Genomic DNA, 20,605 nt, shown 5'->3' with positions numbered 1-20,605 from the left:
CAGTACTGCATGTGAATCCTCGTTTTAATCAAACACGAAGTGGGCTTTATGCAATACCTACTGTATCTGTGGAAATGTACAGGGTAATGTAATGACTTCTAGTATAGATAAATGAAGACAATCACAATTTATACAGACATGGTTTCTCATCAGACATAGATAAAGACCAGACAAAAAACATACTGTAGCTGTGTGACACACAAAACAGAATATGCCAAATTCACCCTCAGGTTTGTACTGTACCAAAGCTCTTTCACTGAGCACAACTCCCCCCCTCTGTCTTCTCACTGGTTTAAAAGATAAGGCCAGAAAGAACTGCACCATCATGCTCACCTATGTCCTTAGGAAAACATCAGTTGCACAACGTGTGCGGGCATGACTGAAGTTTGTCTGCACAGGGGTGAATCACGCGGGTCTGGCTAGTGCACTAGCAGCAGAGTCCGTCTCGCTCTCAATCTCTCTGCTAATGAATGGAGTTTATAGGCCTGTTGAGGCATGGCTGGGAGGGAGCCGGCCATCTGTTTAAGACTCAATCAAATCAAGTCATCGGCCCTCTGTGACGTGTGAGGAACGGCTTTCTCTCTCTTTATCTTATCATCTTGCAGGTGCCTACTTGCCCAAGCTGGTGCAGCTGAAAATGAACAACAGTATTATAATGTCAGTGAGGTAAGTGGAAAGTCCCACTATAGTGCTCTGTCTCTGTCTTTCTATGTCAATTATAGTTATGTGTTGTAGTTTTTTACTTCCCTTTGACTAGGTAAAACAAAGCACTTTCTGCATTCTGAGTACTACAAATAGTACTACTATCAGTACCTAACAGTAAAAAGGCAGGTAGCCATGTAGATGCTCAGTCTCTATGATAGGGGACAATGCAGGAGACACACTGTGTGTGGATTTCCCATCAATCAATCAAATGTATTTATAAAGCCCTTTTTACATCAGCAGATGTCACAAAGTGCTATACAGAAACCCAGCCTAAAACCCCAAACAGCAAGCATAGCAGATGTAGAAGCACGGTGGCTAGGAACCTAGGAAGGCAGGAACCTAGGAAGAAACCTAGAGAGGAACCAGGCTCTGAGGAGCTTGGATTATAGGAGTCAATGGCCATTAAGGCCAGATTGTTCTTCAAGATGTTCAAACGTTCATAGATGACCAGCAGGGTCAAATAATAATCACAGTGGTTGTAGAGGCTGCAACAGGTCAGTACCTCAGGAGTAAATGTCAGTTGGCTTTTCATAGCCAAGCATTCAGAAGTCGAGACAGCAGGTGCGGTAGAGAGAGAGAGTCGAAAACAGCAGGTCCGGGACAAGGTAGCATGTATGGTGAACAGGTCAGGGTTCCATAGCCACAGGCAGAACAGTTGGAACTGGAGCAGCAGCATGACCAGGTGGACTGGGGACAGCCAGGAGTCATCAGGCCAGGTAGTCCTGAGGCATGATCCTAGGGCTCAGGTCCTCTGGGAGGGGAGGGAAAGAGGGAGAGAGAATTAGAGGGAGCATACTTAAATTCACACAGGACACCAGATAATACAGGATAATTACACCAGATATAACAGACTGACCCTAGCCCCCGGCACATAGACTATTGCAGCATAGATACTGGAGGCTGAGACAGGGGTGGGTCGGAGGACACTGTGGCCCCGTCCGACGATACCCCCGGACAGGGCCAACCAGACAGGATATAACCACACCCACTTTGCAAAGGCACAGTCCCCATACCACTAGAGGGATATCAACTGACCACCAACTTACTACCCTGAGACAAGGCTGAGTATAACCCATGAAGATCTCCTCCACCGCACAAGCCCAAGGGAGCGCAAAACCGGACAGGAAGATCACGTCTGTGACTCAACCCACTCAAGTGATGCACCCCTCCTAGGGACGGCATGGAAGAGTACTAGTAAGCCAGTGACTCAGCCCCCTGTAATAGGGTCAGAGGCAGAGAATCCCAGTGGAGAGAGGGGAGCCGGTCAGGCAGAGACAGCAAGGGCGATTTGTCGCTCTAGTGCCTTGCCGTTCACCTTCGCACCCCTGGGCCAGACTACACTGAATCATAGGACCTACTGAAGAGATTAGTCTTCAGTAAAGACTTAAAGGTCAAGACTGAGTCTGCGTCTCTCACATGGATAGGCAGACCATTCCATAAAAACTGAGCTCTATAGGAGAAAGCCCTGCCTCCAGCTGTTTGCTTAGAAATTCTAGGGACAATAAGGAGGCCTGCGTCTTGTGACCGTAGCGTATGTGTAGATATGTACGGCAGGACCAAATCGGAGAGCGAGGTAGGAGCAAGCCTATGTAATGCTTTGTAGGTTAGCAGTATAACCTTGAAATCAGCCCTAGCCTTAACAGGAAGCCAGTGTAGAGAGGCTAGCACTGGAGTAATATGATCAAATTTTGGGGTTCTAGTTAAGATTCTAGTAACCATGTTTAGCACTAACTGAAGTTTATTTAGTGCTTTATCCGGTTAGCCGGAGAGTAGAGCAATGCAGTAGTCTAATCTAGAAGTGACAAAAGCATGGATTAGCTTCTCTGCATCATTTTTGGACAAAAAGTTTCTGATTTTTGCAATGTTACGAAGATGGAAAAAAGCTGTCCTTTAAATATTCTTGATATGTTTGTCAAAAGAGAGATCAGGGTCCAGAGTAACGCCGAGGTCCTTCACAGTTTTATTTGAGACTGTACAACCATCAAGATTAATTGTCAGATCCAACAGCAGATCTCTTTGTTTCTTGGGACCTAGAATTATCATCTCTGTTTTGTCCGAGTTTAAAAGTAAAACATTTGCCGCTATCCACTTCCTTATGTCTGAAACACAGGCTTCCAGGGTAGGCAATTTTGGGGCTTCACCATGTTTCATCGAAATATACAGCTGTGTGTCGTCCGCATAGCAGTGAAAGTTTACATTGTGTTTCCGAATGACATCACCAAGAGGTAGAATATATAGTGAAGACAATAGTGGTCCTAAAACAGAACCTTGAGGAACGCCGAAACGTACAATTGATTTGTCAGAGGACAAACCATCCACAGAGACAAACTGATATCTTTCCAACAGATAAGATCTAAACCAGGCAAGAACTTGTCAGTGTAGACCATTTAGGGTTTCTAATCTCTCCAAAAGAATGTGGTGATCGATGGTGTCAAAAGCAGCACTAAGGTCTAGGAGCACGAGGACAGATGCAGAGCCTTGGTCTGACGCCATTAAAAGGTACTTTACCACCTTCATGAGTGCAGTCTCAGTGCTATGATGGGGTCTAAAACCAGACTGAAGCATTTCGTAAACATTATTTGTCTTCAGGAAGGCAGTGAGTTGCTGCGCAACAGCTTTTTAATTTTTAATTTTTTTGAGGAATGGGAGATTCTATATAGGCCGATAGTTTTTTAGGTTTGGCTTTTTCAAGAGAGGCTTTATTACTGCCACTCTTAGTGAGTTTGGTACACATCCGGTGGATAGGGAGCCATTTATTATGTTCAACATAGGAGGGCCAAGCACAGAAAGTAGCTCTTTCAGTAGTTTAGTTGGAATAGGGTCTAGTATGCAGCTAGAGGGTTTAGAGGCCATGACTATTTTCATGAATGTGTCAAGAGATACAGGATTTAAAAAATTGAGTGTCTCCATTGATCCTAGGTCCTGGCAGTTCTGTGCAGAATCAGGACATTGAGCTTTGGAGAAATACACAGGTTCAAAGATTAGTCAGTAATTTGCTTTCTAATGATCATGATTTTTTTCATCGAAGATGTTCATGAATTCATCAGTGCTGAAGTGAAAGCCATCCTCTCTTGCGACAGTATCAAAAATAAATGTGGGATTATTCTTATTCTCCTCAATTAGGTTGAAAAAATAGGATGATCGAGCAGCAGTGAGGGCTCTTCGATATTGCACGGTATTGTCTTTCCAAGCTAGTCGGAAGACTTCCAGTTTGGTGGAGCGCCGTTTCCGTTCCAATTTTCTGGAAGCTTGCTTCAGGGCTCGGGTATTTTCTGTATACCAGGGAGCAAATTTCTTGTGACAAATGTTTTTTGTTTTTAGGGGTGCGACTGCATCTAAGGTATTACGCAAGGTTAAATTTAGATCCTCAGTTAGGTGGTTAACCGATTTTTGTACTCCGACGTACTTGGATAGGTGGAGGGAGTGGAAGGGCATCTAGGAATCTTTGGGTTGTCTGAGAATTTATAGCACGACTTTTAATGATCCTTGGTTGGGGTCTGAGCAGATTATTTGTTACGATTGCAAACGTAATAAGATGGTGGTCCGATAGTCCAGGATTATGAGGAAAAACATTTAGATCCACAATATTTATTCCACGGGATAAAACTAGATCCAGGGTATGACTGTGGCATTGAGTAGGTCCAGAGACATGTTGGACAAAACCCACTGAGTCGATGATGGCTCCGAAAGCCTTTTGGAGTGGGTCTATGGACTTTTAGAATATTATCTGCCATGACTACAATGTCCGATAGGAATTCAGGGAACTCAGTGAGGAACACTATACGGGCCAGGAGGCCTGTAAACAGTAGCTTTAAAAAGTGATTGAGTAGGCTGCATAGATTTCATGACTAGAAGCTTGAAAGACGAAAACGCAGTATTATTATTAACTTTTTTGGGAAATTGAATTTTGGTGTCGGAAATGTTAGCAACACCTCCGCCTTTGCGGGATGCGCGGGGGATATGGTGACTAGTGTAACCAGGGGGAGAGGCCTCATTTAACACAGTAAATTAATCAGGCTTGAGCCATGTTTCAGTCAGGCCAATCACATCAAGATTATGATCAGTGATTAGTTAATTGACTATGACTGCCTTGGAAGTGAGGGATCTAACATTAAGTAGCCCTATTTTGAGATGTGAGATATCACAATCTCTTTTAATAATGAAAGGAATGGAGGAGGTCTTTATTCCAGTGAGATTGCTAAGGCGAACACCGCCATGTTTAGTTTTGCTCAACATAGATCGAGGCACAGACACGGTCTCAAAGGGGATAGCTGAGCTGACTACACTGACTGTGTAGTGGCAGACTCCACTAAGCTGGCAGGCTGGCTAACAGCCTGCTGCCTGGCCTGCATCCTATCTCATTGTGGAGCTAGAGGAGTTAGAGCCCTGTCTATGTTGATAGATAAGATGAGAGCACCCCTCTAGCTAGGATGGAGTCTGTCACTCCTCAGCAGGCCAGGCTTGGTCCTGTTTGTGGGTGAGTCCCAGAAAGAAGGCCAATTATCTAAAAAGTATATTTTGGGAGGGGCAGAAAACCGTTTTCAACCAACGATTGAGTTGTGAGACTCTGCTATAGAGCTCATCACTCCCCCTAACTGGGAGGGGGCCAGAGACAATTACTCGATGCCGACACATCTTTCAAGCTAATTTACACACTGAAGCTATGTTGCGCTTGGTGACCTCTGACTGTTTCATCCTAACATCGTTGGTGCCGACGTGGATAACAATATCCCTATACTCTCTACGCTCGCCAGTTTTAGCCTTAGCCAGCACCATCTTCAGATTAGCCTTTACGTCGGTAGCCCTGCCCCCTGGTAAACAGTGTATGATCGCTGGATGATTATTTTTAAGTCTAATATTGCGGTTAATGGAGTCAGCAATTTTCTTTTTCTTTTTGTATCTTTATTTAACTAGGCAAGTCAATTAAGAACAAATTCTTATTTACAATGACGGCCTACACCGGCCAAACCCGGACGACGCTGGGCCAATTGTGCACCGCCCTATGGGACTCCCAATCACTCCCAATCACAGCCTGGAATCAAACCAGGGGGTCTGTAGTGACGCCTCAAGCACTGAGATGCAGTGCCTTAGACCGCTGCGCCATTCGGGAGCCCAACGACTAGGGTTTTCAATTTGTCAGAGCTAATGGTGGGAGGCTTCGGCGGCTCAGACCCCGTAACGGGTGGAGGAGAGACCTGAGAAGGCTCGGCCTCTGACTCCGACTCGTTGCTTAATGGGGAGAACCGGTTGAAAGTTTCTGTCGGCTGAATGAGCCACACCGGTTGAGCATGCCGACAGCGTTTCTTTGCAGAAGCCTTGAGAAAATGTTCCGGCTGCGGGGAATGTGCAGGGGGATTTATACTACTATCTGTATTTACTGGTGGCACAGACGCTGTTTCATCCTTTCCCACACTTAAATTGCCCGTGCCTAACGATTGCATCTGAAGCTGTACATGCAACATGGCTATCCTCACCATAAGGCGATAGTTATCCTGTATATTATGAGTACAGCGACTGCAATTGGATGGCATAGTGTTAATGTTACTACTTAGCTTTTTCGGCTGGTGGAGGTCCTGCAGAACCATGTCTAGATAAAGCGTCTGGGGTTAAAAAGTTGAGCGAGGAAAAAACTAAGATGTTGGTAAATGGATAAACCGAAAAGTTTGGCAGATAGCCAAGTAGCAACAAACAGCACAGCAGCACAGAGACAAGTTCGGAAGTTGAGGGCGGGGCTAGACTGTAGCAGCAAGCGTCTCCAACTCAACCAACATTAAAAGTTAAAGAATGGGATTAAGCCAGTGGCTCAGATGGAACAATCCAAGCATCCCACAAAGAGAGCCGTAATTGGAACCAGAGCTAGTGTCACCCCATGGGGATCCCTGTCACGCTTCACCCTGGTCTGGCTGTCTGCATCAGGAAACACCCAGGAGCAGGAGGCTCTGGAGGACAGGGATGTGGTTAAGACCTGTGCTTTGAAGACAGAGACCCCGGAGTCCTGTTGGTTGGGTATGGGATGGGAACATCACACAGTATTTTTTATTTTTATTTTTTTTTATTTCACCTTTATTTAACCAGGTAAGCCAGTTGAGAACAGGTTCTCATTTACAACTGCGACCTGGCCAAGATAAAGCAAAGTAGTGCAATAAAAACAACAGAGTTACATAAGGGGTAAAAAAAAAACACAAAGTCAGAAATACAACAGAAAATATATATACAGTGTGTGCAAATGTAGCAAGTTATGGAGGTAAGGCAATAAATAGGCTATAGTGCAGAATAATTACAATAGTATTAACACTGGAATGCTAGATGTGCAAGAGATTATGTGCAAATAGAGATACTGGGGTGCAAAAGAGCAAAATAAATAACAATATAGGGATGAGGTAGTTGGGTGGGCTAATTTCGGATGGGCTGTGTACAGGTGCAGTGATCGGTAAGGTGCTCTGACAACTGATGCTTAAAGTTATTGAGGGAGATAAGAGTCTCCAGCTTCAGAGATTTTTGCAATTCGTTCCAGTCATTGGCAGCAGAGAACTGGAAGGAATGGCGGCCAAAGGAGGTGTTGGCTTTGGGAATGACCAGTGAGATATACCTGCTGGAGCGCAGACTACGGGTGGGTGCTGCTATGGTGACCAATGAGCTAAGATAAGGCGGGGATTTGCCTAGCAGTGATTTATAGATGGCCTGGAGCCAGTGGGTTTGACGACGAACATGTAGTGAGGACCAGCCAACAAGAGCGTACAGGTCACAGTGGTGGGTAGTGTATGGGGCTTTGGAGACAAAACGGATGGCACTGTGATAGACTACATCCAATTTGCTGAGTAGAGTGTTGGAGGCTATTTTGTAAATTACATCGCCGAAGTCAAGGATCGGTAGGATAGTCAGTTTTACGAGGGCATGTTTGGCAGCATGAGTGAAGGAGGCTTTATTGCGAAATAGGAAGCCGATTCTAGATTTAACTTTGGATTGGAGATTCTTTATGTGAGTCTGGAAGTTGAGTTTACAGTCTAACCAGACACCTAGGTATTTGTAGTTGTCCACATACTCTAGGTCAGACCCGTCGAGAGTGGTGATTCTAGTCGGGTGGGCGGGTGCCAGCAGCGTTCGATTGAAAAGCATGCATTTAGTTTTACTAGTGTTTAAGAGCAGTTGGAGGCTACTGAAGGATTGTTGTATGGCATTGAAGCTCGTTTGGAGGTTTGTTAACACAGTGTCCAATGAAGGGCCAGATGTATACAAAATGGTGTCGTCTGCGTAGAGGTGGATCTGAGAGTCACCAGCAGCAAGAGCGACATCATTGATATACACGGAGAAAAGTGTCGGCCCAAGAATTGAACCCTGTGGCACCCCCATAGAGACTGCCATAGGTCCAGACAACAGGCCCTCCGATTTGACACACTGAACTCTATCTGAGAAGTAGTTGGTGAACCAGGCGAGGCAGTCATTTGAGAAACCAAGGCTATTTAGTCTGCCAATAAGAATGCGGTGGTTGACAGAGTCGAAAGCCTTGGCCAGGTCGATGAAGACGGCTGCACAGTACTGTCTATTATCAATCGCGGTTATAATATCGTTTAGGACCTTGAGCGTGGCTGAAGTGCACCCGTGACCAGCTCGGAAACCGGATTGCATAGCGGAGAAGGTACGGTGGTATTCGAAATGGTCGATGATCTGTTTGTTAACTTGGCTTTCGAATACTTTCGAAAGGCAGGGCAGGATGGATATAGGTCTGTAGCAGTTTGGATCTAGAGTGTCACCCCCTTTGAAGAGGGGGATGACCGCGGCAGCTTTCCAATCTCTGGGGATCTCAGACGTTATGAAAGAGAGGTTAAACAGACTAGTAATAGGGGTAGCGACAATTTCAGCGGCTAGTTTTAGAAAGAAAGGGTCCAGATTGTCTAGCCCAGCTGATTTGTAGGGGTCCAGATTTTGCAGCGCTTTCAAAACATCAGCTGTCTGAATTTGTGTGAAGGAGAAGCGGGGGGGGCATGGGCAAGTTGCAGCAGAGGGTGCAGAGTTGGTGGCCGGGTTAGTGGTAGCCAGATGGAAAGCATGGCCAGCTGTAGCAAAATGCTTGTTGAAATTCTCGATTATTGTAGATTTATCGGTGGTGATAGTGTTTCCTAGCCTCAGTGCAGTGGGCAGCTGGGAGGAAGTGCTCTTATTCTCCATGGACTTTACAGTGTCCCAAAACTTTTTGGAGTTAGTGCTACAGGATGCAAATTTCTGTTTGAAAAAGTTAGCCTTTGCTTTCCTGACTGCTTGTGTATATTGGTTCCTAACTTCCCTGAAAAGTTGCATATCGCGGGGGCTATTTGATGCTAATGCTGTACGCCACAGGATGTTTTTGTGCTGGTCAAGGGCAGTCAAGTCTGAGGAGAACCAGGGGCTATATCGGTTCTTAGTTCTGTATTTTTTGAATGGGGCATGTTTATTTAAGATTGAGAGGAAATTACTTTTAAGGAACAACCAGGCATCCTCTACTGACGGAATGAGATCTATATCCATCCAGGATACCTGGGCCAGGTCAATTAGGAAGGCCTCCTCGCTAAAGTGTTTTAGGGAGCGTTTGACAGTGATGAGGGGTGGTCGTTTGACCGCGGACCCGTTACGGACGCAGGCAATAAGGCAGTGATCGCTGAGATCCTGGTTGAAGACAGCTGAGGTGTATTTAGAGGGTATGTTAGTCAGGATGATATCTATGAGGGTACCCATGTTTACGGATTTAGGGTTGTACCTGGTAGGTTCGTTGATAATTTGCGTGAGGTTGAGGGCATCTAGCTTGGATTGTAGGATGGCTGGGGTATTAAGCATATCCCAATTTAGGTCACCAAGCAGTACAAACTCTGAGGATAAATGGGGGGCAATCAATTCACATATGGTGTCCAGGGCACAGCTGGGGGCTGAGGGGGGTCTGTAGCAAGCGGCAACAGTGAGAGACTTATTTCTGGAAAGGTGGATTTTTAGAAGTAGAAGCTCAAACTGTTTGGGCACAGACCTGGATAGTATGATAGAGTACAGGTGCAGTGTCTTAATTTCCACTTAGGCAGGCCGTCGGGAGCTGTAACACTAGGGCGAGGGGGAGCAGCAAATCTGACTGAGGTCCTCTGTCTGTGGAGAGGATGCACCCCGCCTGTAAATCGCACTGCAGACAGACAGACTGCAGCCTGGTTGCCAGATCAGTTTTTGCTTTAGCCAGAACCTCTTTCATTCGTATGTATAATGGCACAAAGCACACAGATCGGGGAACCAGGCAAGACTGACAAGGTGCTGCTGGACAAAGCATGTCATTGGAGGATGAAGATGAAGCCAGGGTGCATCTGGGGAGCAGGTGTCTCTGTTTTCAGTCATCAGTTTGTACTTTTCCTCATTAGAGGAAGTGAGAGGAGTTCAGGCTGGCTGTAGGTTCATCCCATAAGTTCTGATTGCGATCACAGCTGTGTCATTGCTGAGATATTGGATGGATTATGGAAGGAATGCAATGTGACCCCCCCCCCCCCCCCCCCCCCCCCCCACACGCGGTTTAGTCACAATACATGGCTGTTTGCATGAGTTATATGGCTCAGTAGTGTTCCTGACAGCAGCACAGGTGGCAGAGAGCTGAAGCAGAGGAGAGGGAGAACAAAGGACAGCAGGGGAGATATAGAGCTGTCTTAACCTCCCTCCCTAAGAGTGTTATAGAGGAAGCAGAGAACGCAAGAGGAAAGGTAGGAGCAGAGGGAAGAAATATATCTGTGTGACACGCCCTGAGAGTCCTGTAGGGAGTGAAGGATAAGAGAGGAGAGGGAAGATGTATGCACTCACTAACTGTAAGTCGCTCTGGATAAGAGCGTCTGCTAAATGACTAAAATGTAAAATGTAAGATAGAGAGCTGTACATGAACGAGGGATAAGAGAGGAGAGGAGCAGTGGGGAGATAGAGAACTGTGTGACCCACCCTGTGATGAGCAGCTAAGGGCCGGACGGACGTGAACAGCCCCTGATAGCATTTCCTGCTCTGGGCTGCGGGGGCTGAGGAGGAGAGAGGGTTGGGGAGGGAGGGTGGTGGTCAGGGACAACTGGATACTGGCGCTGCTGGCGTTGTGAGAAGTCAGGGGAGAAAGTAGGGAGTGTGCTAAGGTTGGGGGGGACTGTGAGGAGTGTGCTGAGTGGAGGTCCAGGGGGACTGATAACAGAGGCTGGGTAGAGCGGGAAAGGAGTGCGGGGGAGAGAGGGCTGGGACAGTGGCGGATGGAGGGGTCAAGTGTGGACATGCTTTGGGAAAAGGGGCAGTAGGATCCTTTCAGATCTGTGATTGTTTTTCCTCACCATGAATTCCAAATTTTCTGACCAATACTTTGTCTTACAACTGTTGCTATGTTATTATCATTAATAATGGACCACTAACCTTTAGTAAAAAATTGTCTAAAATGCGATCATTTTGGTCACATATGCTCCTAAATATTTATGCTGTGCTACCTGGAGTATTGATTTGGTACACAAGTGCGCCTAGAAAAATATTCACCCAGATAATACATTGAATGGCAAAATTCTATGTATGTCATTGTTAGTAAGCCTACCATTAATTCAGTGGTGCACATCACGAGCAAAGTCGATACATTGTATCATTTCACCTCACCTGTGAGATTGAAGAGGAATTCAACAACACTTGGAGGAAAGTGGAATTTGATTAAATTGCTTCGTTATTGTTAAAAGTAAAAATGTGTTTCGGCCTTCATTGTCGGGTTACAGATGGAAAAATGAAGGAGGCTTTTATATTATTTGAAAATGGCCTCCTATGGGTTCAGGCTCGGAACAATCACAATGGGAATACTAAACAAAACATGGTGTTTGGTCAGATTTTGGCAACTCATTTACCGATCACATCATGTTTTGGTTTTGTATTCCTATTGTGATTGGTCCCGGTGTTGTGATACATGGTTTCTCGGAACTGACAACTTCTACAGTTGTGGCTATCACAACACCTGAACCCATTTCAATTAATATAAAATCCTCCTTCATTTTTCTATCTGTAACTTTCCTTTGCACTTCACCTGTGAGAACCATGTGTGTGGGCAAATCTGATTAGGCTTCGCTGTACCACAGGCTCTTGGTACACTACATGGCGAAGAGTATGTGGATTTGGCTATTTCAGCCACACCCATTGCTGACAGGTGTATAAAATCGAGCACACAGCCATGCAATCTCCATAGACAAACATTGGCAGTAGAATGGCCCGTACTGAAGAGCTCAGTGACTTTCAATGTGGCACTGTCATAGGACGCCACCTTTCCAACAAGACCAACTTCATATTAATGGCCATGATTTTGGAATGAGATGTTCGACGAGCACGTGTCCACATACTTTCGGCCATGTAGTGTACCATAAAGAAAAACCGACACGTTGTACCTTTACAATGTAGAAAAATGCTTGTCTCTAGCATAAACCGCTCAAATGTTAGGACTCGTTACGGGGGCAATTTAATTTCTTTCTATCCTGGATTTGCGGGTCACATTTTATAATTTCATAAACCATATGTCGCGGCCGCTAAAGTATTTGTTAGATAATCCTTTGAACAAAGCTCAGCTGGTAGCCTCCAACCCCCCCCCCCCCCCCCCCCCCCTCCCACACCTGATGTTCTGTTGATACAATTCCACCCTTGCCTCTGGATCATGGCTGTCTATGTCTCCCAGGGACCTGGGAACCACGCTGTCCCACCTACAGGTGCTGTGGATGTCTCGCTGCAACCTGGCAGACCTGGATGGGATTCCCTCCTTCTCCTCTCTCAAGGTAGAGTTGGTACTGGAAAACTTTTGCAGTGTACCATCATGAACTAGAGAATAGACCTGTTCCACCTGCCTAATCCACCTGGCGTCTACCCACCTTGTTCACCTGTGAAATTCTCACTATTCAACAAAAGTTGAAGTTTTATGCATTTGACTATGTGCAAATAAATGTTGAGCTACACTAAACATGAGCCTGTGTTGGTATGTCCTCTCCCTACGCTAGGAGCTGTATGTGGCCTACAACAGTGTGTCGGACCTGAGTCAGGTGAGCATGCTGGAGAATCTACAGCTGTTGGACCTGGAAGGGAATGATGTGAATGACCTGGTGCAGGTGCAGTACCTGGGCCTCTGCTCCCAGCTCCGCACACTCACCCTGGAGGGAAACCCCGTCTGTATGTGCCCCCACCCCAATGCCACACAGGTACCTATACACACTCCTACTGTACCTTCATACCCTAACCCTCACCACAATTCCACAATCATGTATATTATTGTATACATTACTGAATCCTCATAGATACTCAAGATGTGTGTGTGTGGGGGGGGGGGGGGGGGGGGGGGCACAGACGCAATGCACACAACACTAAATACTTCCGCCATGCTAGCTAACCACTGTAGCTAGTATTGACATTATCATTAAATCACAATGGATTAGATAGTTTCCATAAAACAGAAGCCTGTGTTAGCTGCTGAGTTAGTGCAGTGTCCTTAGCTAGCTAGCTATGTTGTGCTAGCTAGTGAATATGCTAACGTTAGCTAGCTAGCTATGTTGTGCTAGCTAGTGAATATGCTAACGTTAGCTAGCTAGCTAAACATTTGGCTATGGGCTGGCACTGGCAGTATGGGATTATGAATTTAATTGTTTATTCGTCATTTTGCTAGGTAGTTATCTAGCTGTGGCCATCTGACTAGTATCATCAAGGGCTTTCTACAAAATAGCAACAATAGTGTAGATAGCTTGTAATCTAGATCATATGCAATACGCACGGATATGCATTGCCACACAACGCTACTGCCACCTTCTGGTGTGTAGTGTTTTAACAAGGCTGAGTTGCTGACAACTTTCGAGGTCTTTTTTGTGTGAACACAAAAGAGATTGCCGACATTCTGTTCAGAGGTGCTAAGTACTGTCGGCAGGCAAATGTTTGACAATCCTACCAGTGTTTCTGAGCTTTAAGGGGCTCTGTCCCTGTCTGTATCAAGCAGAATGGAGTGGGACTGGAGAGCAAGGAACAGGGATGTGGTGTTCAAAGCAAAACAAACACCAAAACAGGCTGCTCTCATTTGACAAAGGCAAGGCCTAGGGAGCCTATGCACCTGGGTTTTCTTATACTACACTGTATTTCATTTAGGCATAACTTTGTTTTGCTTGTGTAAGTAGGGATGGTACAAGCTGTGGTGATGGGTAGTATAAACATTGCTCAACTGGGCAGGGTGGAGAATATACTCTCTTTTCTCTGTTGGAAAGTTTTAGCATAGGTGTTTTGAGTGATGGGAATGAGTCCACATTAAAGTGGTTGATTTTACTATTGCACAATGACACAATGAAGTGTTGAAGTGTTATGAATGGACGGTGCTTCCTGCCCATATGATTGTAGGGTTTTTGGGACAGAGTGAATGTGTTTATTTTCACCTACCCAGCTAGCAGCAGGACTTAGGAAACTGGGGCAGTGAGGGAGGGAAGGCTGATCTGAATATGCATTAGGCCTGGTCCAAGCACTGAGAGAGGGGTCCTTGGGTTTAGCTTTTTTTCTAGACACTCTCTCTCCCCTTCTCTAACCTCCTCTTCCCCCATCTCTTTCCCTCTCTCTGTGGGTTTGATCTCTCAGCAGTAGCAGCAGCTGTCTCTCAGTGCTTATGAAGGATCAAAGCACAGTACAAAGTGCAGATAATTGCCTTTATTAGTACTCTGTTATTGGCCCACTCAGAACCATGTTCTCTGTCTCCTCCTTTGAACAGAAGTCACACATTCATTGTGCCTTAAAGCTCTATGTTATGGTATGATATACTGGTGTTAAGTGGTGTGTATTTGGCATTGAAAGGATCACTTTGAAAGGTTGGACTTACCTTTATCAACCATTAAAATCACAACCAAAGGTACAACCTTGAAACCTTTTATGCAGTCCTATTACTGTATCACCTATCATAATTTATCACAGTACTCCAGGGGTTTTACCAAACCTAGCCTAATACAACTTCTCATCTGCTCATTCGTTGAATGAGGTGTGTAAGTGCTGGGCTGGGCTCTCTTCCTTTCATGTACACCCCCCACCCCACACTCCCCCTTCCTTTTGTGGATGCTGTCTTCTCCTTTTCCCAGGAGGAGGAGGAAGTGTACTGCTACCGGTCGTCGGTGAGGGAGCTGGTCCCACAGCTGCGTTACCTAGACGACATTTGTGCCGGGGAGGAGGCGGGGCTTGGCTGCAGCAGCTCCATGGGGGAAGACTGGGCCCTGCTCAGAGAGTCTATCAAAGACTGCAGCTCTACAGAGACAGCAGAGGGTGTGTGTGTGCATCTGTGCATATGTGTGCGTGTGTACGTGTGTGTGTGTTTATGCATCTACGTGCTCGCATCTGTTTGTGTGCGTGTCTGTCTGTGTGTGTATCTGAACATCAAAGACAGTAGATCCACCAGGCCAGTTCTACTACTCTGTATTTTGATCTGCTGTATTTTCCCTCTTCCCTGTCTGGCCATAGAGGAGAGAGCAGCCAGTGTGTGTGCCTACTCCAGACCCAGCTCTGGCCAGCGCCCAGTTAGCAGCCTCTCCAGTTCCCGTCCTGCCAGCCGACCGGTCACTGCCAGGCCCCTCTCAGCAGCCGGCTCCAGACCCCTCTCTGGGTCGCGACCCTTATCAGCAGCTGGGTCCAGAGTCCTCTCCCCTCCCGGGTCCAGATCCGGTTCTGCTGATGCAGATCCAGCCTCTGTGGACCCAGACGCTAGCGTTCTGACACATGGTGAGACACTGTATTGGTGTCCTTGGCACTGAAAGCCCTACCATCTCCACATACAAAGCTTCAGTTTAAGTCACTGAATAGGTCCATATAATTAATCAGGCTTATTGTTTTGTATCCTTTTTGTGTTAATTGGCAGTTTCTGATTTATTTTGTACTTATTTTGAAAAAGTACCGTTCACCTGTATAATTATTCAACACTGCCACCATGAGGACATGTTGTGATAGTGTCTGAAGATTCATTATCTATTTTTAAATCAGAGATCTTTGATTTTCCGACCCCAGAAATCAGGCATATGCCTTATACCTTTAGCAATTTTTCTGATTTCCTATGTTGTGACAATCCCATCCCTGATTAGCTTATTTTTTCTTTTTTTTCTCTCCAGGTGCAGGGAAGATATTGTTTTGTGGGAACCCTGTCCAGGCCCTCAGAGCCAGGCGACAGAAGATGAGGGTTTGTTGACCCATCATTAGCATGAAACGAATTAACTGCAGAATCTGAATCCTTATTTGACAAACTTGAGTCCTCTCTGGCACATTGACCACAGTAGAGATTTGACACAGTTTTCCAGCGTCAGGGGAAAGTTGCCTAGAGTGAAGGGGACTAGTTATGTGTTGGGGAAAGGGAAAGGGGGTATACATTTTACATTTTAGTCATTTAGCAGACGCTCTTATCCAGAGCGACTTACAGTTAGTGAGTGCATACATATTTTTTATTTATTTTTTATTTTTTATTTTCATACTTTTTTGTTTGTATTATCTTTTACCAGATCTAATGTGTTATATTCTCCTACATTAATTTCACATTTCCACAAACAAAGTGTTTCCTTTCAAATGGTATCAAGAATATGCATATCCTTGCTTCAGGTCCTGAGCTACAGGCAGTTAGATTTGGGTATGTCATTTTAGGTGAAATTGAAAAAAAGGGTCCGATCCTTAAGAAGTTAAATGCGGAAGACAAATTTTGGTTGAATGCATTCCGTTGTGCAACTGACTAGTCAGATATCTAATATTTTTTTTGTTCCGTCATCTTTGAAATGCAAGACAAAGGCCACAACATAATATTGCAGTTTAGGCGCAATTTAGATTCGGGCCACTAGATGGAAGCAGTGTGTGTGCAAAGTTTCAGATTGATCCAGTGAAGCATTGCAATACTGGACTATTTTGTATCAAGTCTGCCCAAATGTGCCGAATTGGTCAATTGATACATTTTCAAGTACATAACTATAGAGAACATACAAAAATGATATGGTAATACAAAATGTAAGTTTACACACTCCCAGGAATGTCATACATGATGGATCATTAGCTTATACACTAACTTTCACAGATCTAGATGGCCGGGCGGGGTGGGTGTGGAGCCAGAGACAGCAGGGGTTCAAACTGTAGAACCCAGTTCCTACATTTTAATATAAAAATGGATTTTATCAAACAAAACTATGCTACATTTTTATCTCTCTTAGGATGACAAATCAGAGCAAGATTACTGAATGTAAGTATATTATTTACCTTTCAGAGGTGAATGTATCAAACCAGTTGCCGTGATAAGTTTTTTGTTGTTGTCCACTCTCCTCAAACAATAGCATGGTATTTTTTCACTGTAATAGTTACTGTAAATTGGACAGTGCAGTTAGATTAACAAGAATGTAAGCTTTCTGCCCAAATAAGATATGTCTATGTCCTGGAAAGTTTGCTGTTACTTACAACAGTCATGCTAATCACATTAGTGCACGTTAGCTCAACCGTCCCGTATACGGGACACCGATCCCGTACAGGTTAACCCAACCCCTCTGAATCAGGTACGGGGGGCTGCCTTAATCGACGTCCGCGTCACCCGAGGAGAAGTTGCTGTTGGGGTCAACTGCCTTGCTCAAGGGTAGAACGGCAGATTTCGAACACTGTCCCAACGCTGTCTTTAACCGCTAGGCTACCTGCGGTTACCCCCCCTTGTGACAGGCCATTATGGCTGGGTGACGTGACATCTCCCCGTCTCTCTAATGTTATGTCAGGATGAACAGAAGGAGATAATTATCAGAGAGAGGAGGGGAGGGTGGTGGAGGGATGCAGCTGTGGCCCAGGTGACATGACAGATGGAGCACTCTGCCAATGCCCAGCGATTTGTCATCCTGTCATCTCTATAGACCTGCCGTCCGTCACTCTCTCTCAAACTGCTGTCACACTCTTCTCTCTCACTCTCTCTCTTGAGCTGTTATTCTCGCTCTTTAAACTCTTTCCCTTCTCTGTATTTTTTCTCCCTCTGTATTCTTGTATACTTTTTCTATCTCTCCATCCCTCTTACTATTCCTGTCCCTCTATCCCTCTCTATTAGTCTCTTGCTACCTCTGACTCCCTCCGTCTCTATCCCTCTTCTATCGCGAACCTCATCCATCTTTCGCTTTCACTGAGGGGATTTGATTAAGCTGTCCCGGGTTGACCCGGGCTATGGCCCGTCACGTGATCGGGCGAAGCCGGTGAGGGGGGCCTGCGGAAATCAAACAGTTATCTCAGTCATTTGGTCAACAAGGCAGCATTTCACTGGGTACAGACGTCAGTTCAACATCTAGTTTTGACTTACATTTGGTTGATTTGTCAACTAATGTGAATTCAACGTAAAATCAACATAAAAATTCACTATGTCATTGGATTTAGGTTAAAGGTTAGGTGAAAATGACTTTTTGCAAATCCAATCAGTTTTCCACGTTGATTCAACATCAACATATTGTCTTTTTTGGTTAAAGTATGTGGAAACAACGTTGATTCAACCAGGTTTTGCCCAGTGGGATGATGCATCGTTCATAAACATCCAACATAAAATATCTGTTAGAATTTTCTAACTAGTTTTCATTGGGAAGGCAGATAATCATTTTCATGAAAAGCAATCCCTTTTGAATGTGAAAACAGAGAATGCTACTGATTACTCCACGTGCTAAACTACGTCACTTTTGTTTTGAGCCGACTTCGCCGCCGGCCATAACGGGGCACCTGGCTCATGCCCGGAAGGCAGCCCGGTTAGAAAACAAATGCAATCACTTTTAAACCAGTGCAAAGTCTGCCGACCTGGGCGCCCGGGCCAGCTTAATCGAATTCCCTTACTGTCTCCTTATGCAGACTGCAGCCCCCTCCCCTGTGCCCTCTCCTAGCACCCCGCCCCTCCATGTTCCAGAGCACACCTATGACCTTGAGGAGCAACAAGGACGCCATCGCAGTGATGTGTTCTCTGAGCTCAGGGCCTGGAGGGAACAGCATAACAAGTACTGACCACCTAGTCAGCCACTTACTCACTCACTCACTTACTCTCTCAGAGAGATTACTGAACTGACTTTTCACTGTTTTCTATTGCTTTGTGTTCCAGACGTTTATTAGCCATGGAAAGGGATGGGCCTCCGATACTGACCATCCTCCATGCTGATGAAGAGGAGGACGATGAAGATGATGAAGGAAGTCTCAGCATTTTCAGTGGCGTGGAGGGAAATAAAGAGAGTGCTGGTTTGAGTCACTGGTTAAACACTGGCCCGACAGACTCATCTTTCCAGTCCCCCTCTCCAGGCGAGTCTCTGGTTAACAAGGCCATCAAACATGTCAAACCTACTCAGTATATGAAATATAAAACCAAGACACCTAAATATAAATCCAGGGATTTGAACACAGAATAAGTTGAGATCACACTACCACAACGCAGTCTGAAATGTTCTCTAATAAACTATGTTTAATTTACAGATGTGTTTCAGAGAGAAGCCAAATCCCCTGAAGTGGCCCGGCTCTCCCTGTCCCCTGACCCCACTCTGTCGCCCTGTCCCCCTCAAAGTGCCACATCAGCTCCTGGTAGCCGAAGGCTATCAGTGCTGCGAGCACGCAGACTGAGGCTCAGTGGTGGGGTGGCTGGGGCTGGGGCTGCTGTAAGGCCTGCTGAAGACCACACAGAGTCAGGGACGAACACAGGAGTCCCAGGCTTGGCGAACCAGGGGCTCCAGGAGGCTGTGTGGCCCAAAGTCCCTCCGCTGCCCAAGGCAACTTACCACATGCCCCACAGGCCAGCCTCCAGCCCACTGGTCAGAGGGCTCAGGTCACCAACAGGCGGAGCTTCTGTGCAGTCTGTTAACGGGCATCAACCAATCGTCTTAGGCAGACCACCAGGGAGGCCGGCCATTATGCGTCCTCGCACTGCCAGAGCAGCTCTGCAGAAAACGCCACAGTGCCTCACACTCCAGCCCAGCAGGGGGAACTCTCACTTAGACTGAGCCACACACTGTGTGTGTGATGTATGGGGCTGTATGGGGTTGTTTCCTGAGAGGGGAACACTCAAGACAGGAGCTGAGGCAGAGATGGAACAGAGGCAAAGATTGAGATTGTCCTCCAGGTCCCCGCTCTCTTCTGAGCTGAGCTATCTTGTAATGTGAAGACTTCCTTAGAGTGCAGTGACAAGTCTCCCTCTATGTTATGTTTAGGAAAGAGGACCCTGGGGGCTGGATTACATCCAACAGTCGCTTGAAGAATGGAACATAAAAGCTGTGGAATCCAAGTGTGAACTTCCTATCTCAATGTTCTGACTTCCTCTGATGGACAGTTAGAGAATCCCCTGCATCCCTCTGCTGTCTCAGCTCAGCATAGTACAGTACTGACAATGACTCTGAAACTGAGTTCACAGTGGCTTTACTGAGGACAACGGCTCTATTTGAAAGGGTTTATAGTTTGGTCAAATATATATTTATTGGAATGGCCTTTAAATTGAATTAGTATTTTTTTCACAATGCTGAATTGTTGTGGGACTGAAGTGTGTTTTTCAGTTTGAATTACATTTTGTACTGTTTTTATTCACTCAAGTACTACCTTATCCACACCTTAAATAAAAACATAGTTTGATCAACTAATCTTTCCTTTAATGGAACCATTTGATCTTGACTAGCTTAGTAAGATAAAATGTCTTAGTTGTTAAATCACATCTGTAAAGGTTGAATCTATCCAGTTTTGTTAAAATATAAAGAAAGCGTGTAGAGTCCAATCAAGGATTATTCTGCAATGGAAGAAATGTATCATCTTTCCCTTCACTTTCCCCTACTTTGTGTTGGTGTGGCAATATTATGCCACTTGGGGGAGCCATAGAACACTCACTGCTGCCCCCACCCTCTTGTGTCAAGACTGTCTCCATGAAACTATTCAAGACCCACGTTCTACTTTCCGCTTGGGGCCGGAT

At 45.6% G+C, this 20,605-nt stretch overlaps 1 protein-coding gene across 1 annotated transcript; it reads left to right on the top strand.

The window, feature by feature from the left end:
• The first annotated feature begins 394 nt into the window (after positions 1–394).
• On the top strand, positions 395–20,278 carry LOC311134994 (leucine-rich repeat-containing protein 56-like). The gene is made up of 9 exons (XM_084168793.1): positions 395–666; positions 12,371–12,467; positions 12,687–12,884; positions 14,784–14,964; positions 15,160–15,417; positions 15,801–15,868; positions 18,523–18,665; positions 18,767–18,960; positions 19,132–20,278. Exons 1-9 carry the CDS (start codon positions 638–640, stop codon positions 19,650–19,652), a joined length of 1,689 nt encoding a protein of 562 aa, XP_084024919.1. The 5' UTR covers positions 395–637; the 3' UTR covers positions 19,653–20,278.
• Positions 20,279–20,605: the final 327 nt, after the last annotated feature.

The sequence above is a fragment of the Coregonus lavaretus genome (genome assembly GCF_964263955.1).
Source record: "Coregonus lavaretus genome assembly, chromosome: 9".
NCBI classification, from domain to species: domain Eukaryota; kingdom Metazoa; phylum Chordata; class Actinopteri; order Salmoniformes; family Salmonidae; genus Coregonus; species Coregonus lavaretus.
This window is presented reverse-complemented; position numbering and strand designations above follow the sequence as displayed.